Source organism: Prionailurus viverrinus, chromosome A2 (genome assembly GCF_022837055.1).
Source record: "Prionailurus viverrinus isolate Anna chromosome A2, UM_Priviv_1.0, whole genome shotgun sequence".
NCBI classification, from domain to species: Eukaryota; Metazoa; Chordata; class Mammalia; order Carnivora; family Felidae; genus Prionailurus; species Prionailurus viverrinus.
In genome coordinates, this window is record NC_062562.1 from 60,348,892 (window position 1) to 60,368,162 (window position 19,271).

At 42.7% G+C, this 19,271-nt stretch overlaps 1 protein-coding gene across 2 annotated transcripts in view; it reads left to right on the plus strand.

Annotated features, from left to right (window-relative positions):
* The window catches only part of LOC125160637 (solute carrier family 41 member 3-like), a 96,462-nt gene extending 77,469 nt beyond the window's left edge, over positions 1–18,993 (plus strand). For both annotated transcript variants that reach the window (XM_047849777.1, XM_047849778.1), the window contains exons 7-11: positions 96–240; positions 1,673–1,752; positions 3,818–3,952; positions 16,657–16,805; positions 18,096–18,993. In XM_047849777.1, coding sequence (XP_047705733.1) covers positions 96–240; positions 1,673–1,752; positions 3,818–3,952; positions 16,657–16,805; positions 18,096–18,305 — 719 coding nt within the window. In that variant the 3' untranslated portion in view covers positions 18,306–18,993. The remainder of the gene's footprint in view (positions 1–95; positions 241–1,672; positions 1,753–3,817; positions 3,953–16,656; positions 16,806–18,095) is intronic.
* The last annotated feature ends 278 nt before the right edge of the window (positions 18,994–19,271 follow it).

Sequence of the window (19,271 nt, forward strand, 5' to 3'; positions counted from 1 at the left end):
TGTGGCCCCACAGTCCATGCTCATGTGCCCTGGCACTCACACTGTCTGTCTGTCTCTCTCTCTCTCTCTCTCTCTCTCTCTCTCTCTCCTCCCAGATAATCGATACCTGACGCTGCTGGTCTGTATCAGCTTCACGGCCCTGATCCCCTTGTGGGTCCTCATTGTCAAGCAGAACCCGCCCATCATGAGGATCCTGAAGTTCGGGTGGTTCCCAATCATTCTAGCGATGGTCATCAGCAGGTGCGCATGAGTGAGGGCTGCCACCACCCCTTTGCTCTCCATGCCACCCCTGTCTGGCCTCTGCAGACAGGGAGAGTGGCCTGAGGCCACCAAGCCTCCAGGGTGAGGATGTAAATCATGTGGGTTTAAATCATTTTCTGGCTGATCATGGTTGGAGGGAATCATTGCTGTGGGCTCCTTCACTAAGTCCCGGTGCCGGTTGTTGAGTCATACCTCTTTGTTCTTCATCTCTTTCCCTCTCACCAAGAACCTTAGGCCTTATTCTGAGAGGCAGTCCTGTTTACCACTGCAGGAGTATCAGAGCCAGGAAGAACTGAACCTGGAAACATCAGATGAACACACTGATGCCAGGACCTCTTGTCCCCTCGTGGCACTGCAGGACACCTGTCTCCCCCATCCCTGCTGCCAGAGTTACCCTGTTTAGGCTTCAGGGGGTCCCTCACCTGGCCCTACAGTGATGGCTCTGTGGATACCATTTCCACAGCATGGCTGCTGGTGGGACCTAGTGGGGCTGAGGGATTCGTCCCCCTGGGCCCTTGGGCCTTCAGCTGAGCTCAGGTCTTCCACCCTTGAACCTCACTCTCCAGAGCCCTTTCTGTTAGTAGACCTGGATGAGCACCACCCAAGTGCTTTCTGGGGTGCTTTCCAAACTTTGAATCTTAGGGAGAAGTGGTTATGGTCCAGGTGTCTTTGATTCCAGAAAGCTCCTGGGCTCCTCTTATGAACTGATCCAACCTCGCCAGGACTGTAGGAGCAGGGCAGTCTTTGCTGAACTCCAGGGGCTGGTAGGAGCAAGGTCTTATTGCAGCATCTCTGAGAACAAGGAGCAGAATTGGAGTCTCATGCAGGTTCCATTTACTGCTCGGAAAGTAACAGTTCAGTTGTGGTACATGAGCTGTCACATGGGAGAGTCCAGCCAGCTACGTGGCCTCAGAGAGTTTGTAACTTGTTTTTAATGGGCCAACATTATCTGGTGGGCCTTCTGGAACAGCTGAGGCTCAGAATAGAGGTGGAGAACCATGTGCGTGGTGGAGAGGACACTGTGGATACCAGCCTGTCTATATCAGATATTTTGTGTAGGGGTCAGGAAAGTGTTTGCTACACTGAGAAAGGAAACTGGTAAGACATTTTGAAAAAAAAATTTTTTTTAAATATTTGTTTATTTTTGCGAGAGAGAGCGAGCCAGCGAGCATGACTCGGGGAGGGGCAGAGAGAGAGAGAGAAAATCCTAAACAGGCTCCGGGCTCTGAGCTGTCAGTATATAGCCCGACGTGGGGCTCGAACTCCAGAATAATGAGATCACGACCTGAGCTGAAGTCAGACTCTCAACCGACTGAGCCACCCAGGTGCCTCTGGTAAGACATTTTGTATAGAGGTGTACCAGGTCCCCTACAAGGATAAACTAATCATTTGCCCTCTGCTCTCTCCCCAGTTTTGGAGGGCTCATCTTGAACAAAACCATTTCTAAACAGCAATTCCAAGGCATGGCCATATTTACTCCCATCATATGTGGTAGGTATTGGCAGTCACCATCACCTGGGACCCCTGGGCTGTGTTAGCCTCCAGGGCTTGGGCAGTGGGACCTGAAAAGCAGTGACTTCAGAGCTCCAGCCCCAGGCCCTCAAAGGCAGAATCTGGAAACTGAGCCATGGCTGTGTTTCTGCTGGGCAGGGACTACCGGGCTGGTTTTTCTCATATGGAAGGAGACCCTCAGGGAGAAAGCCCTGACCACTGCTCCACCAGCTCACACTCTTCCTCACAGTCACCACAGAGGCTTGAGCTGTCCCACAGAGCTAAATCTCATGCCTTGAAGGCACATCTAAGCCAGGATTCACTGGCACCTGATCGTGGCCTTCAGAACTGGGGTGTTGGCTTCTCATGGTTTGTTTGTATGTTTGTTTGCTAATTTCTTAAATTTAGATTCATTGATGACATTTAAAACTAAGACTTTTGCACATAAAAATCTGGATTTCTGCCTTCTTCAAAAGCAAGACTGTGACAATACTGAGTTTACATTCTGGGTGAGGAAACAATCAGCTGCCACTCAGGACTTGTGTTTGTCCGGTTTGCCTGAATCCCCTCCATTCCTTGTTGTCTTCCACCCAACCCTTCATTGATCTCCCTTCTAGGCTTAAATCCTATGGGCTCTTTTAACCAAAGCTTGGTTTGTGTCTGGCTTCTGATAAGGATCTGTAAATGGGACTGACCAGTCAGGGAGGGAACCAAATATGATAGCTTTTTGCACACTTTGCTTGGTCCCAGACCCTGGTGTTCTGGGGCTGCAGAAACAGGCTACAGAGGCCTTTGGGCACCCCCTCTCCCCATTTCCATGGGAACACAGGTGACTATTCCTTGAATATCAGTGGGCCACCCAGCACGTCTGTCCCAGTAGAGGCAGGGCTTGCCCGTCATACAAAGAGTTGGCCATGTGGAAGACAACAACTGCTAAGGCAGGCTAAAGCTTGGAAAGAGTTCCTTGGATGTCACCAACTCAGATGACTGTGGGGCAACATGAGAATGTTGAATGAGTTCAGCCAGTATGACAATAGCTGGGCAGTAAGGAGCAGCAGGGAATAGGTCATGCTGCAGAAAGTGTTCCTGGTATGGAGGGAGAGGGGCCTGCTTAGCTCCAGCCAATTGCTGCCTGGCAAGTTTGGAGGTCCAGAGTTGCCAGAACTGACTTGTTAGGAGAAGCCAGCAATTTATGTAAATGCTAAGAATTAATTTGAGTTACATTTTTAAATCCACTCTTCCCCACATGATTTTTAAATCATGTGGATTGAGCAAAATAGATCTGCAGCCATCCTCTGCCCACAGACCTTTGCATCCAGGGTTGTTGGTCTCTACCTCTGGAGATCACTGGGGCACATCTGGCCCAATGAGGGGTTATTCCCCAATGGGCTGAGGAAACAGGATGGAGGCAGCCTTCCCACTCTCTAAAGAAGATGGTCCTGAACAGGCGCTCTTCTCTGTCAGCCTGTAATCCTGTCCCTGCAAAGACAGCTCAGCATGGCCTTTGTCATCTTGGCATGGTCCATTCTCTGTGGAAGCTGAGAGTCTCAGCCATAAGCCCCAGGCCTGTTGCATATGCTATCCCCTCTTCCCTTGCTGCTGTTGCCCACCTTCTCTTCCATCTCCTTTCCACCTTAGGTGAAAAAATCTTTTCATTTTCTCAGATGTTCCAGTCTGTAATCTGATCCCTGTCACTTCCCACGGCCTTGAGGTCCTTATCAAAATATCTTCCCATAGACCTTTCCATCACTCTCCCTCCCTCCCTCTACTTGACAAATCTGTATTGTAAACCTACTTTGCCAGTCACATTTCCTTCACCATATGAGGTAGCTGTCAAGGTGATACAGTTACTACCCTGGCACTAAACTCACAAGGTCGAGTTTACCCTTGCTTGCAGTTTACCCTTGCTTACCCTTAAAATCTGTTGTAAAGTGGGAGGGAAGGAAAAGAGACCAAGTGCTACATCAATCAAGGGAGGCTTCTGGAGGAAGTAGACTTAAAATAAGGGCCAGAACTGAGAGACTGGCATAAAAAGGGGGAAACCACATTCTTTTTCTCCTCCCAGGTGTTGGTGGCAATCTGGTGGCAATTCAGACCAGCCGGATCTCCACCTACCTGCACATGTGGAGCACACCTGGTGTCCTACCCCTCTGGATGAAACAATACTGGCCTAATCCATGCTCCACTTTCTGCACCTCAGGTGAGTCTGGTATCTTCTGGAAGCCACATGGCCATTTCTTTCAACAAGTAAAATTTACCATTAGTGGAATCTGGTGTCTGTAGCAACAGAGGTCTAAGGCCAGTGCTGACTTCAGCAGAGATCATCTTCAAGGTCATGAGTCCTTCTCCCAGAGACCTGATTCCCACCCTTGCCTTTAGTTGATTGATTGATTGATTCATTCATTCATTCATTTAAATATTCAAACATTCAAATATTCATTGAAGGTCTGCCAGGTACTAGATGTCACATTATTGTAATGAGTCAGGGAAAGCTGAGTCTTGTCCCCATGTATATACATGGTCCAGAAGAGCAGATACAGGGAGCCAGCGTGGCTCAGTTGGTTGATCGTCCCAACTTTTTATTTTTGGCTTAGGTCATGACCCCAAGGTCATGGGAAAGTCTCTCTCTCTCTCTCTCTCTCCCTCTCTCCCACTCTCCCTCTCCCCCTCTTCCTCCCTCCCTCTGCCCACAGTACTCTCTCCCTCTCTAAAAGCAAAAACAAACAAACAGAAGAGCAGATAAACACACCAAAAATGGAGCTCTTGACTACATATTGTGGTATGGTTTTTAGGGTTTGTTTCTTTGTTTATTTTTTTTAATTTTATATTTATTTTTTAAAATTTACATCCAAATTAGCATATAGTGAAACAATGATTTCAGGAGTAGATTCCTTAATGCCCCTTATGCATTTAGCCCATCCCCCTTCCCACAACCCCTCGATCAACCCTCAGTTTGTTCTCCATATTTATGAGTCTCTTCTGTTTTGTCCCCCTCCCTGTTTTTTATTATTTTTGTTTCCCTTCCCTTATGTTCATCTGTTTTGTCACTTGAAGTCCTCATATGAGTGAAGTCATATGATTTTTGTCTTTCTCTGACTAATTTCACTTAGAATAATACCCTCCAGTTCTATCCACATAGTGGAATGGCAAGATTTCATTCTTTGTGATTGCTGAATAATACTCCATTGTATATATATGCCACATTTTCTTTATCCATTCATCCATCAATGGACATTTGGGCTCTTTCCATACTTTGGCTATTGATGATAGTGCTGCTATAAACATGGGGTGCATGTGTCCCTTCGAAACAGCACACCTATATCCCTTGGATAAATGCCTAGTAGTGCAATTGCTGGGTCTTAGCATAGTTCTATTTTTAGTTTTTTGAGGAACCTCCATACTGTTTCCTAGAGTGGCTGCAGAAGCTTGCATTGCCACCAACAATGCAAAAGAGACCCTCTTTCTCCACATCCTTGCCAACATCTGTTGTGGCCTGAGTTGTTAATGTTAGCCATTCTGACAGGTGTCAGGTGGTATCTCATTGTGGTTTTGGTTTGGATTTCCCTAATGATGAGTGGTGTTGAGACTTTTTTCATGTGTTAGTTGGCCATCAGTTTGTCTTCCTTGGAAAAGTGTCTATTCATGTCTTTTGCCCATTTCTTCACTGTATTATTTGTTTTTTGGGTGTTGAGTTTGATAAGTACTTTGTAGATTTTGGATACTAACCCTTTATCTGATATGTCATTTGCAAATATCTTCTCCCATTCTGTCGGTTGCCTTTTAGTTTTGCTGATTGTTTCCTTCGCTGTGCACAAGCTTTTTATCTTGATGAGGTCCCAGTAGTTCATTTTTGCTTTTGTTTCCCTTGCCTCTGGAGACGTTTTGAGTAAGAAGTTGCTGCGGGCAAGATGAAAGAGATTTTTGCCTGCTTTCTCCTGGAGGATTTTGGTGGCTTCCTGTCTTACATTGAGGTCTTTCATCCATTTTGAGTTTATTTTTGTGTGTGGTGTAAGAAAGTGGTCCAGGTTCATTTTTCTCATGTTGCTGTCCAGTTTGCCCAGCACCACTTGCTGAAAAGATTATCTTTATTCCATTGGATATTCTTTACTGCTTTGTCAAAGATTAGTTGGCCATATATTTGTGGGTTCATTTCTGGGTTCTCTATTCTGTTCCATTGATCCGAGGGTCTGTTCTTGTGCCAGTACCATACTGTCTTGATGATTACAGCTTTGTAGTATAGCTTAAAGTCTGGGATTGTGATGCCACCTGCTTTGGTTTTCATTTTCAAGATTGCTTTGACTATTCATGGTCTTTTCTGGTTCCATACAAATTTTAGGATTATTTGTTTTAGCTCTGTTAAGAAAGCTGGTGTTATTTTGATCGGGATTGCATTGAATATGTAGATTGCTGAGGGGATGGAGAACTATTTATCAGGCTACTGGAAGTCAAAAGAAAGCTGGAGTACCCATACTTATATCAGACAAACTAGACTTTAAATTAAAGGCTGTAACAAGACATGAAGAAGGGCATTTTATAATAATTACAGGGTCTATCCATCAGGAAGAGCTAACGATTATAAATGTCTATGAGCCGAATATGGGAGCCCCCAAATATATAAAAAATATACTAACAAACATAAGCAACCTTATTGATAAGAATGTGGTAATTGCAGGGGACTTTAACACTCCACTTACAGAAATGGATAGATCATCTACACACATGGTCAAAAGAAATAAGGGCCCTGAATGATACATTGGATCAGATGGGCTTGACAGATATATTTAGAACTCTGCATCCCAAAGCAACAGAATATACTTTCTTCTCGAGTGCACATGGAACATTCTCCAAAATAGATCATATACTGGGTCACAAAACAGCCCTTCATAAGTTTGCAAGAATTGAAATTATACCATGTGTACTTTCAGAGCACAATGCTATGAAGCTTGAAATCAACCACAGGAAAAAGTCTGGAAAACCTCCAAAAGCATGGAGGTTAAAGAACACCCTACTAACAAATGAGTGGGTCAACCAGGCAATTAGAGAAGAAATAAAAAATTATATGGAAACAAATGAAAATGAAAATACAACAATCCAAACGCTTTGGGACGCAGTGAAGGCAGTCCTGAGAGGAAAATACATTGCAATCCAGGCCTATCTCAAGAAACAAGAAAAATCCCACATACAAAATCTAACAGCACACCTAAAGGAAATAGAAGCAGAACAGCAAAGACAGCCTAAACCCAGCAGAAGAAGAGAAATAATAAAGATCAGAGCAGAAACAAACAATATAGAATCTAAAAAAACTGTAGAGCAGATCAACGAAACCAAGAGTTGGTTTTTTGAAAAAATAAACAAAATTGACAAACCTCTAGCCAGGCTTCTCAAAAAGAAAAGGGAGATGACCCAAATAGATAAAATCATGAATGAAAATGGAATTATTACAACCAATCCCTCAGAGATACAAACAATTATCAGGGAATACTATGAAAAATTATATGCCAACAAATTGGACAACCTGGAAGAAATGGACAATTCCTAAACACCCACACACTTCCAAAACTCAATCAGGAGGAAATAGAAAGCTTGAACAGACCCATAACCAGTGAAGAAATTGAATCGGTTATCAAAAATCTCCCAACAAATAAGAGTCCAGGACCAGATGGCTTCCCAGGGGAGTTCTACCAGACGTTTAAAGCAGAGATAATACCTATCCTTCTCAAGCTATTGCAAGAAGTAGAAAGGGAAGGAAAACTTCCAGACTCATTCTATGAAGCCAGTATTACTTTGATTCCTAAACCAGACAGAGACCCAGTAAAAAAAGAGAACTACAGGCCAATATCCCTGATGAATATGGATGCAAAACTTCTCAATAAGATACTAGCAAATCGAATTCAACGGCATGTAAAAAGAATTATTCACCATGATCAAGTGGGATTCATTCCTGGGATGCAGGGCTGGTTCAACATTTGCAAATCAATCAACGTGATACATCACATTAACAAAAAAAAAGAGAAGAACCATATGAACCTGTCAATCGATGCAGAAAAGGCCTTTGACAAAATCCAGCACCCTTTCTTAATAAAAACCCTTGAGAAAGTCGGGATAGAAGGAACATACTTAAAGATCATAAAAGCCACTTATGAAAAGCCCACAGCTAACATCATCCTCAACGGGGAAAAACTGAGAGCTTTCTCCCTGAGATCAGGAACACGACAAGGATGCCCACTCTCACCGCTGTTGTTTAACATAGTGCTGGAAGTTGTAGCATCAGCAATCAGACAACAAAAGGAAATCAAAGGCATCCAAATTGGCAAAGATGAAGTCAAGCTTTCGCTTTTTGCAGATGACATGATATTATACATGGAAAGTCCGATAGACTACACCAAAAGTCTGCTAGAACTGATACATGAATTCAGCAAAGTTGCAGGATACAAAATCAATGTACAGAAATCAGTTGCATTCTTATACACTAACAATGAAGCAACAGAAAGACAAATAAACTGATCCCATTCACAATTGCACCAAGAAGCCTAAAATACCTAGGGACAAATCTAACCAAAGATGTAAAGGATCTGTATGCTGAAAAGTATAGAAAGCTTATGAAGGAAATTGAAGAAGATTTAAAGAAATGGAAAGACATTCCCTGCTCATGGATTGGAAGAATAAATATTGTCAAAATGTCAATACTACCCAAAGCTATCTACACATTCAATGCAATCCCAATCAAAATTGCACCAGCATTCTTCTCGAAACTACAACAAGCAATCCTAAAATTCATATGGAAACACAAAAGGCCCCGAATAGCCAAAGTCATTTTGAAGAAGAAGACCAAAGCGGGAGGCATCACAATCCCAGACTTTAGCCTCTACTACAAAGCTGTAATCATCAAGACAGCATGGTATTGGCACAAAAACAGACACATAGACCAATGGAATAGAATAGAAACCCCAGAACTAGACCCACAAACGTATGGCCAACTCATCTTTGACAAAGCAGGAAAGAACATCCAATGGAAAAAAGACAGTCTCTTTAACAAATGGTGCTGGGAGAACTGGACAGCAACATGCAGAAGGTTGAAACTAGACCACTTTCTCACACTATTCATAAAAATAAACTCAAAATGGATAAAGGACCTGTATGTGAGACAGGAAATCATCAAAACCCTAGAGGAGAAAGCAGGAAAAGACCTCTCTGACCTCAGCCGTAGCAATCTCTTACTCGACACATCCCCAAAGGCAAGGGAATTAAAAGCAGAAATGAATTACTGGGACCTTATGAAGATAAAAAGCTTCTGCACAGCAAAGGAAACAACCAACAAAACTAAAAGGCAACCAACGGAATGGGAAAAGATATTTGCAAATGACATATCGGACAAAGGGCTAGTATCCAAAATCTATAAAGAGCTCACCAAACTCCACACCCGAAAAGCAAATAACCCAGTGAAGAAATGGGCAGAAAACATGAATAGACACTTCTCTAAAGAAGACATCCGGATGGCCAACAGGCACATGAAAAGATGTTCAGTGTCGCTCCTCATCAGGGAAATACAAATCAAAACCACACTCAGATATCACCTCACGCCAGTCAGAGTGGCCAAAATGAACAAATCAGGAGACTATAGATGCTGGCGAGGATGTGGAGAAACGGGAACCCTCTTGCACTGTTGGTGGGAATGCAAATTGGTGCAGCCGCTCTGGAAAGCAGTGTGGAGGTTCCTCAGAAAATTAAAAATAGACCTACCCTATGACCCAGCAATAGCACTGCTAGGAATTTATCCAAGGGATACAGGAGTACTGATGCATAGGGGCACTTGTACCCCAATGTTCATAGCAGCACTCTCAACAATAGCCAAATTATGGAAAGAGCCTAAATGTCCATCAACTGATGAATGGATAAAGACATTGTGGTTTATATACACAATGGAATACTACGTGGCAATGAGAGAAAATGAAATATGCCTTTTGTAGCAACGTGGATGGAACTGGAGAGTGTGATGCTAAGTGAAATAAGCCATACAGAGAAAGACAGATACCATATGGTTTCACTCTTATGTGGATCCTGAGAAACTTAACAGAAACCCATGGGGGAGGGGAAGGAAAAAAAAAAAAGAGGTTAGAGTGGGAGAGAGCCAAAGCATAAGAGACTGTTAAAAACTGAGAACAAACTGAGGGTTGATGGGGGGGGGAGGGAGGGGAGGGTGGGTGATGGGTATTGAGGAGGGCACCTCTTGGGATGAGCACTGGGTGTTGTATGGAAACCAATTTGACAATAAATTTCATATATAAAATTTTTTAAAAATGCCACTTAAAATAAAATAAAATTAAAAAATAAAAAAATAAAAAATAAAAAAAATAAAAAAATAAAAAAAGGAAAAAAGAAATCATTTGAAAATTTGATAAAGTGAATACACTGTAGTAGACTAAAATGATGGAAGTAAAATAGAATTAGAAAAAATTTACATAAATGCAAAAAATCTCGTATTATATTTTTTCAGTATTCAATATAGTATTGTATTTTTTCACTTTTCAGCATTTGAAAAAGTGCCACTTCCTTCTGATGAGAAATTACTGTCATTTGAATTGTTTTTATTGTATACATAAGGTGTCATTTGTCTTTTGTTTATTTCAAGAATTTTACTTTACGTTTTACACTATGAGTTATGATATACTTTGATGTCTATTTCTTAGGGATTTTCCACATTTGAGGTCCATTCACCTCCTTGAAAAAATAGATTTAAATTTTTTCAAATTTTGGAAATTGTAAGCCATTATTTCTTCAAATACACTTTCAATCCCACTCTCTTCTGCTTTTCCCTTAGGACTCTGATGACATGAATGATAGATCGTTTGTTCTAGTCCCATAAGCCCCTGAGTCTCTGTTCAATTACCCCGTGCCAGCCTATTTTACCCTCTCTTGTTCAGATAGGCTAATTTCCATAGTTTTTCCCTTCAAGTTCACAGATTTTTCTTCTGTCCTCTCCATTCTGCTATTCATTCCTTTCATTGAGCCCCTTACCCATTTAGTCCATCCCCCCAGCCACAACCCCTCCAGCAACCCTCAGTTTGTTCTCGGTATTTGTCTCTTATGTTTTCTTCCCCTCCTTGTTTTTATATTATTTTTGCTTCCCTTCCCTTTTGCTCATCTGTTTTGTGTCTTAAGTTCCTCATATGAGTGAAGTCATATGATATTTGTCTTTCTCTGGCTGACTAATTTCACTTAGTATAATACCCTCTAGTTCCATTCATATAGTTGCAAATGGCAAAATTTCATTCTTTTTGATTGCTGAGTAATACTCCATTGTGTATATATACCACATGTTCTTTATCCATTCATCCATCATACATTTGGGCTTTTTCCATACTTTGGCTATTGTTGTTAGTGCTGCTATAAACATTGGGGTGCATGTGCCCCTTTGAAACAGCATACCTGTATCCCTTGGATAAATACCTAGTAGTATAATTGCTGAGTCACCCAGTAGTTCTATTTTTAATTTTTTGAGGAACCTCCATACTGTTTCCAGAGTGGCTCACCAGTTTGCATTCCTACCAGCAGTGCAAAAGAGATCCTCTTTCTCTGCATCTTTGCCAACATCTGTTGTGGCCTGAATTGTTAATGTTAGCCATTCTGACAGGTGTCAGGTGGTATCTCATTGTGGTTTTAATTTGTATTTCTCTGATGATGAGTGGTGTTGAGCCTTTTTTCATGTGTCAGTTGGCCATCTGGATGTCTTCTTTGGAGAAATGTCTATTCATGTCTTTTGCCCATTTCTTCACTGGATTGTTTGTTTTTTGGGTGTTGAGTTTGATAAATTCTTTATAGATTTTGGATGCTAACCCATTATCTGATATGTCGTTTGCAAATATCTTCTCCCATTCTGTTGGTTGCCTTTTAGTTTTGCTAATTGTTTCTTTTGCTGTGCAGACGCTTTTTATCTTGATGAGGTCCCAATAGTTCATTTTTTCTTTTATTTCTCTTGCCTCTGGATATGTGTTGAGTAAGAAGTTGCTGCAGCCAAGGTGAAGGAGGTGTTTCCCTGCTTTCTCCTCGAGGATTTTGATGGCCTCCTGTCTTATACTTAGGTCTTTCATCCATTTGAGTTTATTTTTGTGTATGGTATAAGTAAATGATCCAGGTTCATTTTTCTGCATGTTGCTGTCCAGTTTTCTCAGCATAATTGCTGAAGAGACTGTCTTTATTCCATTGGATTTTCTTTCCTGCTTTGTCAATGATTAAATGGCCATATGTTTGTGAGTCCATTTCTGGGTTCTCTAATCTATTCCATTGATCTGAATGTCTGGTTTTGTGCGATTTCCGTACTGTCTTGATGATTACAGCTTTGTAATACAGCTTGAAGTCCAGAATTGTGATGCCTCCAGATTTGGTTTTCTTTTTCAGGATATCTTTGGCTATTTGGGGTCTTTTACCATTCCATACAAATTTTAGGATTGTGTATTCTAACTCTATGAAGAATGCTGGTGTTATTTTGATAAGCATTGTATTGAATATGTAGATTGCTTTGGGTAGTATTGACATTTTAATAATATGTGTTCTTGCAATCCAGGAGCAAGGAATATTTTTCCATTTTTTTGTGTCTTCAATTTCTTTCATAAGCTTCCTATAGTTTTCAGTGTATAGATTTTTCACCTCTTTGGTTAGATTTATTCCTAGGTATTTTATGGTTTTTGGTCCAACTGTAAATGGGATCAATTCCTTGATCTTCTCTTTCTGTTGCTTCATTGTTGGTGTATAGGAATGCAACTGATTTCTGTGCATTGATTTTATATCCTGCAACTTTGCTGAATTCATGGATCAGTTCTAGCAGTTTTTTGGTGGAATCTTTTGTGTTTTCCATATAGAGTATCATGTCATCTGCGAAGAGTGAAAAGTTTGGCTTCCTCCTTGTCAATTTGGATGCCTTTTACTCCTTTGTGTTGTCTGATTGCTGAGGCTGACTTTTAATACTATATTGAGTAACAGTGGCGAGAGTAGACATCCCTGTCATGTTCCTGACCTTAGGGGTAAGCTCTCAGTTTTTCCCCATTAAGGATGATATCACGTATGGCTTTTTATGATCTTGAGGTACGATCCTCTTATCCCTACATTCTTGACGGTTTTTATCAAGAAATGATGCTGTATTTTGTCAAATGCTTTCTCTGCATCTATCGAGAGGATCATGTGGTTCTTGTCCTTTCTTTTACTAACGTGATATATCACATTGATTGTTTTGCAGATATTGAACCAGCCCTGCATCCTGCTTATATATCCCACTTGGTCGTGGTGAACAATTCTTTTAATGTATTGTATCTGGTTGGTCAGTTTCCTGTTGAGTAATTTCACATCGGTGTTCATCAGGGAAATTGGTCTGGAGTTCTCCTTTTTTCATTGGGTCTTGGTCTGGTTTTGAAATCAAGGTAACACTGACTTCCTAGAATGAGTTTGGAAGCTTTCCTTCCATTTCTAATTTTTGGAACAGCTTCAAAAGAATAGGTGTTAACTCTTTAAATGTTTGGTAGAATTCCCTTGGAAAGTTACCCAGCCCTGGACTCTTGGTTTTTTTGGGATATTTTTGATTACTAATTCTATTTCTTTACTGGTTATAGGAGATTTCTTTTGTAAGAAGTGATTTTAGATTAAACCCCAGGCATTTGGGGTATAGGTTATTAAATTCTGGATCTTATTTAAGCCTTTTTTAGGCACCTCCGCTGACAGTGCACCACTGAAGGAAAGGGAATAATGCATTGCTTGCTTACTGCCAGGTAGGGCTGGAAGCCCAGGATTCCCCTATCTCTATTCACACACTGGGCGAAGAGGAGCACCTCATTGCTGGTGGACTGGCAGGGAGTCTGTGTTCTTCTGATCCCACCTTGTCCGAGAGGGAGAGGGATGCCTTATTACTGCTCCTCACATGGCCTTCATCAACATGAAGTGGGGAGCTCATTACCACCAGGCAGAGTACCACTTACTCTTCTCTTATCCCACGTCAGCCAGAAGGGGTGAGCACAACATTCCACATAGATTAGGTCAGAGTCCAGGCTCCCCACTTGGTCTTTGCTGATGAAAGTGGGGCTGCAGTCTTTCCTGTGGTGTTTGTCTGGAATAGAGCAGCTGTTGTCTAGAAGTTCTGTGCTTTGCTAGGCTGTCCCTCTTCTGGAACTTTGGCTAGACAGAGCAGGCTTTTGTTGAGTCTTTTCTTTTGAATCTTGCCCATTGATTGACATTTCTGGCTTGCTGACTTCTCCAGCATCCTGTCTGGGATATATGAAATAAACCAGCACCACCCACCAAAACACCAAAAACAACTCAGGTAACTTACCTCTGTGTTGTTTGTTGAATCCTGAGGTCCCTGGCCAGCCACTTTTTCTCTCCACCTTTTAAAATCTTATGTTTATTTTATATATAATGTCCAGCATTTTTAGTTGGATTTAGTGAGAGGATTAGGAAGAAATGTGTCTACCCCATCTTGTCTTAACGTGGAAATTCCTGTTATTTTTTCTAGTACTGGGAACCACATTTTATCTTTTTTTTCTTTAATTTTAATTTTAGTTAACATCAATGCAATGTTGGTTTCAGGAGTAGAATTCAGTGATTCACCATTTACATACAGCACCCAGTACTCATCACAACAAGTGCCCTCCTTAATACCCATCTCTCATTTAGCCCATACCCCCACCCCCCTTGCCTCCAGCAACCCTCAGTTTGTTCTCTGTCATTAAGAGTCTCTTATGCTTTGTCTCCCTGTCTTCTCTTTCCACACCCCCTTCCCATATGTTCATCTGTATTGTTTCTTACATTCCACATATGAGTGAAATTGTATGGTATTTGTCTTTCTCTGACTGACTTATTTTGTTTAGCATAATACATTCTAGCTCCATCCACATCATTATAAATGGCAAGATTTCATTTTTGATGGCTGAATAATCCACTGTGTGTGTATATATATGAAAACACACACACACACACACACACCCATATGTGTATATATATATATGTATATACATATACATATATACATATACATATACATATATATATATATATATATATATACACACATATGGGTGTGTGTGTGTGTGTGTGTGTGTGTGTGTATACATATGTATATATACATACCACATCTTCATCCATCCAGTCTATGGACATTTGGGCTCTCTTTGTAGTTTGGCTGTTGTTGATAATGTTGCTATAAACATTTGGGTGCATGTACCCCTTTGGATCTTTTTTTTTGTATCCTTTGGGTAACTACCTAATAGTGCATTTGATGGATTGTACCTATTATATTTTCTGATTTGTCACTTGTGTTTGGAAAATCTATTTCAATTTCTGTATTTTTGTACCTTTCCTGGTTCAGACTGCTATAATGCAAGTATAAAATGATTGGCTCATAACCACAAGAAACTTGTTTTCTATAGTTGTGGTGGGTGGAAGTTCAAGATCAAGGCACTAGCAAATTCTGTGGTGATGGCCTGTTCCTCCTTCACAGCTGTCTTCTCACTATGTGCTCACATGACGGAAAAGGTGAAGAGGCTTTCTGAAGTCTCTTATAGCTTATAAGTTATAAGCACTAATGCCATACGTGAGTGCTGTACCCTACCCTTATGACTTAATCACCTCCAAATACCATCACACTCAGGGTTAAGTTACAACATGGGGATCTGGGTGGTGAAAGCAAGGGGGATACAGACAAACATCCAATGTATAGCAGCACCTAAATATTTTACTGAATTCTTACTCTCAAGATTGTCTTGAGTTTTAGTGCCAGCTGCCATTAGTAATTATTTATTTTGCTTCTACTTGTTCTTTTTTAATTTTTTTAAATTTTTTTAACATTTTATTTATTTTTGAGACAGGGAGAGACAGAGCATGAACAGGGGAGGGTCAGAGAGAGGAAGACACAGAATCTGAAACAGGCTCCAGGTTCTGAGCTGGCAGCACAGAGCCCGACATGGGGCTTGAACTCATGACCTGAGCCGAAGTCGGCCGCTTAACCAACTGAGCCACCCAGGCGCCCCTACTTTTTATTTTTTTAAAAGAATCTTCTCATACCTTGTCTAATTTTTCATCACGAATAGACTTTGGAGCTCTTGTGTTTTCTCACCCTCTCTACATATTATTTTATGGTAGTGTTTTTGGCTTCTAAGCTATATGATTCCCCCCTCTTTCTTAGGAATTTGATGAAATATATTAACTCAGAGGCAAATGGAGGCTTTTTACTGAAACTATTTCTGTTTGAAGAGTCATTTGCGTTTACACGTGACGCTCTTAAAAGTGTGTGTGGTTGGGGCGGGGAAGTCACACTTCTTGCAGAGTCTCAGATTCCTGGAGGGCTGAAGCCAAAAGAGAATGTGCTGAATGGATCTCTCAGGCTTAGCGTGAGGAAGGGGCTGTCTGAGGCCCCCTATGAGTGTGCCAGCCCTCCCTGGATCAGACTTCACATGCTGAGCCTTCATTCCCCCCACATTCCAGAGCTCTCTTCTACCTTCAGCCCCTTGCAAATCCTCTTTTCTCTGCCCAGAATACTCTCCTCCAGATGCGTGTCTCAGCCTAGTTGTCCTCTTCTCGAGAGAGCTTTTAGTATCCAGTAACTCATCTTGCTAGTACACACCTGGTTCTCTAAAACAAAGACCCATGCTTCCTAGCACTGGTCACCCTTTGAAATGACCTTTCTTGTTTGCTTCTGCTACTCAAGTCTGTTTTTTTTTTTCTCTTCCCTAAAATGTCAGTTCCTTGAAGGAAGGGACAGAGCTATATCCTCATCTGCTAGAACATGCCTGCAGTATAGTAGGTGCTCAGGAAACACTCGTGTAGTAGATAAATGAATGCGGATGCCTCACGGGAAACTAAACATGCCGAGGTGGTCCCTGCTGCCTGTCAAGTCACACACACCTCTATGGTTGTCTTTTCCAGAAATTAATTCCGTATCAGCTCGAGTCCTGCTCTCCTTGGTGGTTCCGGGCCATCTGATTTTCTTCTATATCATTTACTTGGTGGAAGGCCATTTGGTCCCACAAAGTAAGATGTTTGTGGTGTTCTATCTGCTAGCAAGTCTGTTGCAGGTAAGGATGACTGTTAGTAGCATCAAAGCAGCATTTAGTGCTTCGTCATCCAGCAAGATTTATCTCCCTGAGCTGAGAAAGATGCTGAGGGGGTGAGGTTGGGGGGTTCCTGGACATGGCAGGGCATGGCCCCCATCTTCCAAGAATCAACATATTCAAGCTCAAGGGTGTGGACCAGACACAGAACTCACACCACACTGCATTGCATGCATTCCACATTGCATACTGCACAGGGCACATTTCATACTGCAAGCAGCATGCTCCACAGTACACACAGCACACTGCACATGACACACTTTACACTGCACACTCGTTAATCTCCACTTCCCACAAGGCACCATCCATACTGCATATAGCACACTGCTCAATTATCACCAGGAGATCAGAGGATGGTCCTGAAGATACAGCAAGTTGCCGTGAAGCAAGCTGATGTGTGGTTCTGGCTGATGAACTGGGCCATGCACATCATTCATCACAGACAGGGTGGGCAGGGGCCAGGTCCCTGCTGGGATGTTGCTAAAACACATGCAAGGACTTTTAGTCAGTGCTGGGTGGTGATAAGGGCATGATGAAAGGTTAGGCTGGTGCCTGCCTGTGGCTAGTACTCAGCAGACTATCTGCCCAGACTAGTTGTCGGATGCCCCTGGTGGGCCTAGGGTGTCCACAAGGATAACAGTGGGCCTTGATGGGCACCGTTCTAGGAAGGCAATGCTAGAACTAGGGACTGATGTTTTCAAATCCTCTGAGTTAGAGCATTTGCAATTGCAGCATGTCCCTGATCATGAAGGATAGGGCGGGGTACTTTGAGAAACTGTCCCGAGGGGGACAGAGGGGCTGTGGTCAGCCTGTCACAAGACACTGAGGAGCTCTGAAGTGAGACCAGCACTGTGGTGCTTCCAGGGAAGGGTTACTCTCCAAAACTGCTCAAGTGAGGCCCTCTAGGGAACCCTATCTGAAGTCTGTGTCTTGAGTTTCTAAGGAAGGTGAGAGGAGCCTGTGTAGCAGAGACGATCTGTCTGCCACCTCAGGATGCTGCAAGCAGGTCCTGACGACAGGAGGGGGACTAGGCAAGTGTGGATGAGGGTGGACTTTCTGGCCTCTGCATGAGCTCAGAGCTAGGCATTGACCCCAAGAGAAGCTGGAGGAAGTCCAGCTGGGGTTGACATGGGGTTGACTCCCTGGGGTTGACATGTCTACCTTAGTATCTGCCTTTGAAATCTAGTGTTTCTTGGTGACATTTGGCTTTCTGACTTAGTTGTCATCTTTTGTGTCTGCTTGCTCTTATGACAGGTGACAATTCTGCTGTACCTGGCAGAAGTAATGGTTCGGCTCACGTGGCACCAGGCTCTGGATCCAGACAGCCACTGCATCCCCTACCTCACAGGGCTGGGGGACCTGCTAGGGACTGGCCTCCTGACACTCTGCTTCCTTATCAACTGGTTATTGAGGAGTGAAGCAGGGCTGGATGGCATCTCAGACCCAGCATCCGGGCCTCCCTAATGAGCCCAGGCAGCCATATTTGCTCAGTAGAATTTTCCTTCCCACCAGCAGGGTACAGAATACAGTTTCTCCCTGACTAGGTCCTCAGGAAGGATGGTTAACACCCTGATTCTGCAGTGACCCTTTGTCAGTCTTCCAGGGACACTCACACATCTTGACTCTGGAGTTGGAAGCTGAGCCTGTAAAGGTGAAGGAGACCTGAAATCAGAGGCAGTGTTTGTGTACATGTGACTGCATGCTCCTGGGCTTGAGTGTGTACTCATGTGCTGGGTGAGTGCAAATAAGTGCATGTGTGTGTGTGGAGAGCAGGGGACTCTGGCCTGAAGACGCTGAAGGAAGAGGCATGTCCAGTGCACTGGGGGGATGTGTGGGCAGTGTTCTGTGTCCACACAGCCTGTACTCGGAAGGAGCAGGAAGGAAACACTTTCTGTGCCTATACCTCAGGACTGTGCTGTGGCTTACCCACAGGCTGACTAGATCCAAGCTTCATGGGCTATTTTGCTGATGTGCCTGCAAATGTGCAACCCTTCCCAGGACAGCCCTTCCTTGCATACCCTTGTCATCTGCTCTTGGTATTTAATCCTGTCGCCCTTTTTCTTTTTCTTTTTCTTTTTTTATGTTGAATCCAAACTTCTGTTTAGATTTTAGTGATCACAAAAGTATAAAATAAAACATAGATTATATTGTACTTGGCCTTTTGTGTCTTTAAAGGTAGTTAATGCAACCATGAGACTTGGGGTCTGTAAGTAACAAATACCTCTGGCATTTCTCTAGTGTCTATTTCTCAAACTGTGGTCTCTAGCAGAGAAGCATCAAAGTCAGGGAAACTTGTTAGACATGGAAGTTGTTAATCCTCCTTCCCCTGGGCCTGCCAGTCAGCCTGTCTTGGGGTGGGGTCAGCAAGGTGGGTTTAACAAGCCCCATGTTGTTCTGATGCACTCTTACATTTGAGAAGCACTGCCCCAG